Consider the following 9,884-nt stretch of genomic DNA (forward strand, 5'->3'; position numbering starts at 1 on the left):
TTCTGTTCTCTGATTGGCCCAGGTAAAATAAACTACATGCTGACACTGCACAGAAAATCAATGTTCTGATCTCTGATTGGTTCGGCTAAAAATCTGCCAGTGAAATCCTTTTCTGTGGGAGAAGTTCCAGACGGAGCAGAGAAGGGAAACTAGAATTGAGTGGAGCTGCGTGGGAAGGTAAGGGCCAGGCTAGATTTCAATAGAAGAGGTAAAGTTATTGGGGATTTATGGAAGAATTTGAATCAATCTTGACAAAATAAAAAGATTTTGGAAATATTTTTATGCTTTGCCAGGGGTGTTTGTTTATTGATAGCATCAACAAAATATACAAAAAATAAATAAAAACACAAAAATAAAGGTTGATTATTTTCCCCATAAGATTTTCTAAAGGTTAACAACCACCATCAGATAATGTTAATGTTTTTTTTTAATTCTCAACCTTTAAAAAACGTAACTCTTTGCTGCACTACATCACAATATTCAGAAAAAAAAAACTCGTGAAAACATTTCTGGTACAGTTTAGAAAACCCTTGTTGCGATACAGAAGTCCACGCACCTTTGTTTGGGATCTTTTTTAAGCAGGCCTGCCAGCAGGGCCTTGCCTTCTGGGGCCAGGCTCTTTGGGAAACGGATCTCCTCCATCAGGATGAGCTCAAACAGGCGCTCGTGGTCCTGGTTGTAGAACGGCAACCGGCCGCACATCATCTCATACATCACCACTCCCAGTCCCCACCAGTCTACTGCACGTCCATAATCATTGTCCTCCAGCACCTGACGAGGCCGAGGTTAAAAAACAATAAACCCACAGGAGGTCAAAGAAATTCAATTTCAAGTAGACCTGGTAAGGTCTTTTTCTGCTCTCATGGTGACCGATGTCTCCACAACTAAACGATGGTATGGATTTACCTCTGGTGCCAGGTACTCTGGAGTTCCACAGAAGGTTTTCATGGTGGCGCCGTCGGTGATGCCCTCTTTACACAGCCCAAAGTCTGTTATCTTTATGTGACCATCTTTGTCTAACATGAGGTTCTCGAGCTGCACAGAAAAACAGATTAGTTAGGAAACAAAATCAGTTTAGAGCCGCAGCAAAAAAATTAAAAACAACTCCTGAAAGCCATAAACAATTCTTTAAAGTTAAACCTAAAGGCCAGGGCTGAACTCCTTTTTAAAACTCAGCACTGATCTAAAGCCTCACACCAAAATTTTGGTCGACACTTCGAATAAATAAAAGCGTTTACCTTTAAGTCCCTGTAAACGACATTGCGTGAATGTAGGTACTCCAGTGCTGACACTATTTCTGCACCATAGAATCGTGCTCTATCTTCAGTGAATACTCTGTCCCGGGATAAGTGAAAGAAGAGCTGCAAGAGGACAAAAATATAAAGAATTTATCAGACCTTTTTCTTACATGTTGAATTTGGTCTATATGCACCCAGATGTGTGTTTGTTTTATTAGAAACAGAGTAGCAGAGGTGCCAACCTGGAGTCATCCCAAATCATAATGATTGTCGTCTCAGAGCACTTGTGTCGCGCAGCGTGCGTTCATTATTGGCAGTTTGTGCACATAATAAAAAAATATATGGAATTTATATCTTTAAACTTCAAAGTATTCATACAAACCTACTTATTTCTAGATGGAGAGATTATAAGTAACAAGTGATAAAAGAGAGTTCATAAAATGGGTGCTTTATGAACATAACTTTGCTAAACAGCACATACATTTATCCTATTACTGGGCCTCCTTTATTCATTCACCCTTTTATAATCAGACTCAACAGCTGAAGATGAATTTGTAGTCACAGGGAATTCTTGGCACATTATTTAAACTGAATAAGGAGGAAACTATATTTGTCTTTTAAAAATAATAACAGATGAATAGTCTTTTCCACTACTGAGTCCGGCTCCTCTCGGCTCAGTTCGGGCTGGTTCGGAGTCGTCTTTAAAAAGTAGCTGCTGTTTATCTTGCTCATTCTGTGCTAAAACTAACTTTTGACATAAAAAGTKTGATATTTACAGTCTGTAAATAATACTCATACCCTGCTACAGCAAACTGTTGCTTATAAATACAGTAAAACAAAACCAAAATGATTTTCTAATAAATGAAATTACAGTTACCGCACACTTATGCCTAGGAGTGTGAATAAATTTCCCCTTTCATAAGTCAAATTCGCGCAATTGCCGCACAGACCAGTCTGGCTTTAAACCTCCCTAAGTCATTCATAAGACCACAGGTGAAGGCGGGCTGGTCCCGCTCACATGAATGCGTTCATAAATGAACCCGCAGCTGGGCTGAACTGGACCGCGACGTATTTATTGTGGGACAGACYCCTGCTGCCTCGTATCAAACAAAACAACTGAATTAGCTCACTTTAGTTATTCTGTGGCGGTTAAATATTTTTGAACAAATTATACAGTCGCTTTTTTGTGTCATTTTTAATATTCCCTCCGTAAAATCTGTAGATTAATCCTCCGCAGTTCAATGGCTGCTGCATCGTATCAAAAAAAACAACAACAAAAAAAACAACAACAACACTGCACCGCACTGACGTCTTCCTATCAAGCATGCACACAAACACACACACACAGCTCCTCCGCTGCTCACTACGGTTAAAATTAATTACTAATTACAATAAATGAAGAGCTGGGGCTGTTGRTGTTTTTAGTCTCGATCGCTAAATAGTGATAGCCGCTAGCTGCTAACTAGTTAGCATTGGAAACGAACACGCACAAAGGACACATCGGAACAAACTTTATAAATAAAAGGTACAGTTTCACAAGCGAAACATGTGTCCCATAAATTACGTTCAATATCTCACTAAATGCACGAAGCACTCACTGTCGGCAGATGAAGTTTGTGAAGAGTCCAGTCTACAGTTAGCAGCAGCTAACTAACTAACCGGCGGCTGTAAAAAGCCATCCCCTCCATTTACCCACAGCAGCTCTAGTCCCACGGCTTTGAGCCACTCCCGCTGTTGTTGTGGTCCTTCACTGCTCTGAAAACCGGCTCAATATATTTTTAGCTTTTCTCAGTGCYCCGCGACTGCTACACGCTTCAGCACCTCCACGCCCCAAACYGTGCCGGGCGGCCTCAGTACTACCTCAAGAGGTCTGAGTGGGCCGAAAGTGGGCCGAAAAGCGGGCGGGAGCTACAGGYTGCGGAGTGGGGTGGAGCCAATCTGAACTGCGCAGGTGGAAAAATGCTGCTGCAGCGGGAGGGGGTTCCCAGCAGCTCGGCACAAGGCCAGATCGTAATAAATGTCTAGTAAATGGTTCAGAGCGGGTCTCAATATCGTAATGATTACAGTGAGATCGTAATGGTTGGCACCTCTGAACTTACAATCAGCCTTTTTTTTWAAGAAAGTACAACAAAAATATGACAAAACATCAAGCCGGGAAACAAAAAAAGGAAAACTCACTTCTCCTCCATTTGCGTACTCCATCACAAAGCATAACCGGTCGTTTGTTTGAAATGCATARTTTAGTGTCTGCAAAAGACAAAAGAAGAAAAAAAAGTGACTGCTTCATAGGAATTACATAAACTCTTCAGGTAAAACAAGTAAAAAGTACCAGAGACCCACCGTTAGGAAGGGATGTCTCGTGTTTTGGAGAACTCTGCTCTCTGTGACTGTGTGTGCCACCTCATCCTGCAGGAACACACACACACACATTTAGCACACACACCACAAACAACCTGGAGTAAAACTGCAGCAGTTTTACTTGAAGACTTTAAAGACACGTGTTGGCACGAACTTTAGCAATGATGACTTCTTTGCGAAGGATTTTCATGGCGTAGTACATCCCCGTGGCTTTCTCCTTCACCAGGATCACTTTGCCAAAAGTCCCTTTGCCCAACAGCTTCAAGTAGTCAAAATCAATCATGGTCTGCAGGAGAAATAACTGCAGATTAGACTACTGCTGAAAGATATATTTTCATGAGATTAGATCTGCCGTTGGTAAATAAAGAAGGGCTCGTGTACGGAAGGACTTATTTTCAGATCATTTCAATAAAGGCTTGAGAAAAGAAAGAATCAAAAAACAACCAAAACAAAAACCCCAACAAACTCCAGCACTGCATTAGATGCATCTCAGTGCAAAAAAAAAAAAAAGCACAAATAATGTTGTTCCTTAATTTAAAAAGGGTCCCCCCCATCCCTGCACAAAGCTTTGAGAAAGAGGCTTAAAGTTTGAACAACTTGCTCAATAAAGATGAGCTTAGCTGGACAAACAGCACGCACTCAGCTGCCCGGCGCTGCCTCTGCAAATACTGACCACTTTTGAACGGGATTTAGACACAGCGATCTCCATCTCCTCTGCGCCGCTGCTGTCGCTCGGCGAGCCAAATTTGATCTCCATGGGTTCCTCGTCCTGCTGCTGACTCTTCAGGCTGTTTGTCACTGCCTGGATCGCTCTCATCCATTCCTCCCTGGCCCAGAAGGAAGCACACAGTGACCTTATCATATCTAATGTCATGTCTAAATAATCCTGAATGGAAAGGTCTGTGAAAGGCCAAAGCAGCAAGGTTTCACTGAAAAAAACGATCATTTTTTGCGAACATAGGCTTTACATTCAGTTGTACAAGCTACCGTTTAAAAGTACACATTAATAGAAAGTTTTAAGCTGTGTTTAGCGTGTAGAGGATAATCTGTGTACTCACTGCAGGGGGCTTCTGGGATTTGGGACTTGGCAGAGCCGACGTAAACAAAAGTCAGTGACGGTTTCTTGGGTTAGAGGTGAGTAATCATGTCTAATCTGAGCTGGTGGCTGCTCTTATTCTTATAAACCAAATTATTTTCCCCATATTTGGCCTCTGGATGTCCTCTGTAACTATGTGTACCCTGTGCCTTTTTACCCTTACTGCTTTTAAGCCTGCTCTTCAATAGTTAAACTGATTTTAGCAGCTCGTGCCTAAATTAAAATTTCAGTTTCCTAAAAAAAATCCCTGAGAGCGTAAGGTATAAGTTCAAATGTATGTCATTCAAATATGTTCAAACTAAGTTGTTAAATTTAAAAACATGACCATGTGTTTTTCAACAGCAATGTTTTCAATTGCAGCATTTAAAAAATAAGTTTACTATCCAAAAGAGCTGGGAATAATGACATAAAACTCATATTCTGGGGCTTTAATGCAACCAAAATTAATCATTTTGAAATTTTAACATCTGCTTTAGGCATGAAACACATCATTATCTATTCTAACGCACTCTTCTATTGCTTTCCTTTTTTCCAAAAGAGGAAAATCTAAATGAAATTGTTTTTTGCTTTGACTGAGGAAGCTGTGCTTTTAAGTTGTCAGGCAGGTTTTCTTTTTGTGGCTCAATTTTCCAGGGCATTTAACTTGTAACAAGATGTTAAACCTGTGTAAATTAAAGTATAAATATAACTCCTATTAATCACGCTTTTTAACATATGGTGAAAATGTGTGAAAATGACAGAAGCAGAAGTCATGGGATGCAAATGTGAAACCACTAAACAATGAAATGGTAAACATCCTTGTTTACCAGCGAGCCACCTCTCCTCTCACTGAAATACCAAACACTGACCGTGCTTTCTGTCAGAGGACAAACAAACCAGGCAGGTCCTTCACTGAATCAAGTGTTTAAATGAGATGTTTTTCCATGCTGGCTGTGTCTACGACACTAACCGGAGCTATGGCTTTAAAGATGTGTTTTGTTTCTGTGGATATTTGCATGTTTATTGATGTACGAGGCTAATTTTGCAAATTACAGTCCAGCTCTTGCTGAAACATCATAAAGGACTTACACTGTGACTCTGTGTGAGCTCGACTTTATAAAATCTTGTAAGTCACCTGTGTCAGAAAGGTAAGCTTTAATGGAAGCAGGATTAATATTAGAAGCAMTAATGCTCCTATTATTAGATTCAGACTCTAAAAAAGAAGGAGGAATGAAGGGAGACAGCTGTAGATGTGCTCATGGCTGGAAAACAAGATGTCAGTCACAGCTGCACTCACATGGTATAATACTGTAGAAGAGTTCTGACGCTGGTTGATATTTGTCAGAGTTTTGTACTTTATCATTTATTATCTCTGAAGGTGGTTTGTGTTGTTTAAAGCAGGGGTTCTTAAACATTTTGAGCCCAACTTGTTAACTCTAAAGTGGCACGAGGACCATTCAGACATMAACAATGTACTGATTAAAGTAATAACTGATCTAAATCTTGGTTTAATTTGTATTTTGTTTGCATTATAACTACCGGTAAATTAAACGCACTTACAGTTTGACAAGCAAAGACCTTGTCTAATACCATAAGACAGGATTATGACAAACATTGACATACTTGCCAATATTTGGTGGTGACAATGGAAAAGCTAAACATTTTATTGTGCGCCAGCAACACAAAGTGATCCTAGGAGGGTCCGGGTGCAAACCTCCCAGAAAATTTAGAAAAAGAAAGAATGCAAACGATGCTTTTTTAGCCATTTTTCTAAATACTGAGGATTAATAAAAACAATTTTTTTTATCTTCTGTAATTTAAACTATGTTCTGTTGTGTCGGTCTCTTGTACAGAACTTTGGTTGGCCTTGTGCCGTTTAAAGTGTTTTATAAATAAAAGTGGTATGGTACAGTGTAGTATGGTATGGTATTTATTAAAAGGTAGAACAGTAACTTACAGCTAGTCTTTGAGATGAACTTTATCTGAGATCATCATAGTCTGAGAATCTAATGAAAGAAAAACTACAAAAAAAAAAAAAAGACAACTTGCCCTACTGTTTGGCTCTCCATTCTGAGCTGTTAAACTTCCGGTTGTGAAAAAAAAAAAGAGTTAAGAGCTAAAATCTTGTTTACAAAAACAAACAGCATCCCAACTCCACCCCTCACACTGACAGCCTCAGCAACTAAAGAWTAAATTAATCACATTTCCCGGAACTTTTACACAATTAAATAACCCCCACCACCACAAATGCGCATTAACATAAAAAAATGTATACTTTTTTACCAGAAGCTGCTCTTCATATTTATGACAACTCTATATGCTGTTTGAGTTTGGAGGGCTTCAGTGCATTGTTGAATAGCTGGTCTCATGGCTAACAACAGTTTGTATTATACTTACATCCAATTTTGGTCTTTTTAGCTAGTATTCTCAATTTTTTGATTTCAACTTTTTGTTTAAAATGCTTCCATTTTTAACTATTGCTAGCATCAGGCTAAGGCTCTTCTTCTACATATAAAAAAAGGTTGTTAAACATTGGCGTGGCGCGCTACTGCTACTAGTGGTGAGAAAGTGTATTTCAACTCAGGCAGTTAAAAACCAATGACATCTCGTGACGCTCCTGACCCACAGTTGAGAAACAGATTTTTGTTTTAGAGCCTTCAAGGTGGCGGTCGTGGCCCGAGGGTTAAGAATCTCTGGTTTAGAGCAGTTGTTTTCAAACMTTTTAAGTCTCTGGGCAGAATCTTTCACACATTCTGCATGCAAACTTTTCAAATAACTCTTAACACCAGCATTATATGATTATTGGGTTATTATTTTTTAGCAATAATTATGGTGAAAATATTCCATTAGCAATGTATTTGCTTTAAAGTGATATCTGGAGATCGTCTGGGGACCATCACTTGATGTTTCATGACCCACAGAGGGGTCCAAAACCAAACTCTGGGAACCACTGGTTTAAAGCATTTATTGTTTTGTGGTTTATGACATTTTAGATGATGGATCAAATGTGTGRGACAGCTATTGATTGTGGCTGTGCTTTTAAGACACGTTTAGCAGGAAACCATGTTTTGTTCAACATCTTCCTTGTAATTTTGAACCACCTGAGTGCTGTTTTTTTTCTTCACAACTTAATTATTTGTTCTTAAATTATTATCTCTGAATGTTTGTCATCTTGCTTAGATTCTTTGGGCTTTTTGTTTGGATACCAAATACTATGTGCACAGAAGGGTTTTCTGATTCTGAATATAAGGTGGAAATGCTGTCTGCTGTATGTGGAACAAATATTTAAATCCCAATAAATAAAAACACTGCAGGTACAATTTCGACTTGTTTGCATAATGATTCAACTTTTGCTTTCGTTTATCTCTTCTAAACAARCTTAAATTTAGCTTTCTGATATTTGAGTGTAGAAAAACTCTTACAAATATTTTGAAATGCAAAAACAATCCAAGAGTTAATATTTACATGTGCATCTAATTTAATTTTAAGATGCTATAAACATCTCCAACTGTTTTCTCTTTCTTTGAGATTACTTTTATGACAGAAAACCAATCGTTTACCTCTCCTCCTTGGTGTCTACGTGAAAGGTCCGCTCAATAACCGAGGTCCACTGCAGACACCGGATGACGAACGTGTTGGGTCTGGGGCGTTCCGTCTTCATCAGCTGGCACTCTACGAAGCACCGACATGTTGCTTAACACTGAAAGGTCCTCATGATGGCAGCTTAAAAAAACACACGACATTCAGGCAGGAAAGGAACTGACCTGCGACAGAGAAGTTATTGAGTGGCGGCTGGCTGAGGTCACTGGACACCTCAGGCTTGTCTTTGTATCCGATAAAGGACCCATCGCTCTTTAGGATGAAGTAACGAGGCCGCCATGTTTTGATGTATTCACCTGGATACAGACAGAGACTTAGCTTCAGGGTTTAAACATGTGGCTTTTCTACAAATAATCACTCCAATTTCCAGCACAACACTGAGCATCAACGACTTATTATGCTGCACTACTCTACTAGTCATGCAACTAAAACCATAACATCTGCCCTTTGAGTTTAGAGCAGATTATTTAAACACGCGAAATAAGGATTTTGACTAAAATGATTGCTGGACATTCACGTGATGGATGTTGAATACAAAGGGCCTCTCACCTCTCTTTTGGAGCCATCCCTCTCTAACAACACTGACTTCATTCATGCTGGGGCAGAAGACTGTTGGGGTAGGTAGGGGGCTGCAGACAAGCTGATGGAAACTGCTCTTCCTGGTCAAGTCCCTGGCTGTGGCTCAAATTAAAACCTACACTGTGTAATACCTGGAGGAGAAAATACATAAAAACATATATTAACATTTCAAACAACCAATAAGTGTCAAACAGATAAAACCAAAACTTTACAACACATAAAACAAAAAAAAGTAATTTCGGTAAGAAGTGTTCCTTTAAATGTTTGGGTAGAACAATGATAATTCAATCCTGACAATATAGGTTCTGACTGTAAACAAAACAGAGGTTATTAACACCTAAATACAGAATGAGAAATGAGAAAAGACACAGAAGCTACAGCCAATGAGACAGGAGTGAAGATGTAATCTGAAAGTGATTTCTTGCAACAACATCCGCACCTATCTGAGTGATCTCTTATAGGAAGGCGGTTGGAGCATAAAAATCACCATGTRAAGCACTTTGTAGTCCTGAAATACAACTCCACAACACAGAAACTGCTGAACCAAGCACAGCATTGTGACCAATCTGAGAGATAATACAACTCTCCTTAACACGTCCTTGGTATCCTAACCTTTATATTACAGGTAAAAATTATCAACTCTGTATTTTAGTGGCATCATCTGAAAATAATCATGTGATTTATGCCGTTTGATGTAAAAGTGAGTAAATTATCTGCAAAGCTTTGCTTTGTTAAATATATAGGTGCCCTGCAGTTTAGGGGTGTAAGAAAATATCGATACACTGAAATATTGCGATATTTCATTTCCCAATACTGTATCGATATTCTAAAGCCCTGTATTGATTTTTAATTAAGGTTCAAAATGTCAACCTTCTTGCCAACCGTTCATTTTAATGTTGTAGTTCAGCCTCTGACCACTAGTTGGCAGCAGTGAGCCAGACATTTGGCTCCTCTACCTCTTGAGCGCCAGAGAGTAAAGGGCTCGACACATGGGCAGTGACAAACTACAGCGATTAACGGCTGTCATCGCAGCC

The 9,884-nt window shown here is 39.4% G+C and overlaps 1 protein-coding gene across 1 annotated transcript in view; it reads right to left on the bottom strand.

The window, feature by feature from the left end:
* Positions 1-9,884, bottom strand: part of akt2 (v-akt murine thymoma viral oncogene homolog 2) — a gene marked incomplete at its 3' end in the record, with an annotated part of 25,892 nt that overhangs the window by 11,687 nt on the left and 4,321 nt on the right. Inside the window, 10 exon segments of the mRNA XM_014019924.1 lie at positions 557-771; positions 907-1,035; positions 1,239-1,361; positions 3,417-3,485; positions 3,579-3,644; positions 3,751-3,882; positions 4,270-4,423; positions 8,232-8,343; positions 8,436-8,567; positions 8,821-8,981. Coding sequence (XP_013875378.1) covers positions 557-771; positions 907-1,035; positions 1,239-1,361; positions 3,417-3,485; positions 3,579-3,644; positions 3,751-3,882; positions 4,270-4,423; positions 8,232-8,343; positions 8,436-8,567; positions 8,821-8,866 — 1,178 coding nt within the window.

This window comes from Austrofundulus limnaeus, unplaced genomic scaffold, assembly GCF_001266775.1.
Source record: "Austrofundulus limnaeus strain Quisiro unplaced genomic scaffold, Austrofundulus_limnaeus-1.0 Scaffold236, whole genome shotgun sequence".
NCBI lineage: Eukaryota > Metazoa > Chordata > Actinopteri > Cyprinodontiformes > Rivulidae > Austrofundulus > Austrofundulus limnaeus.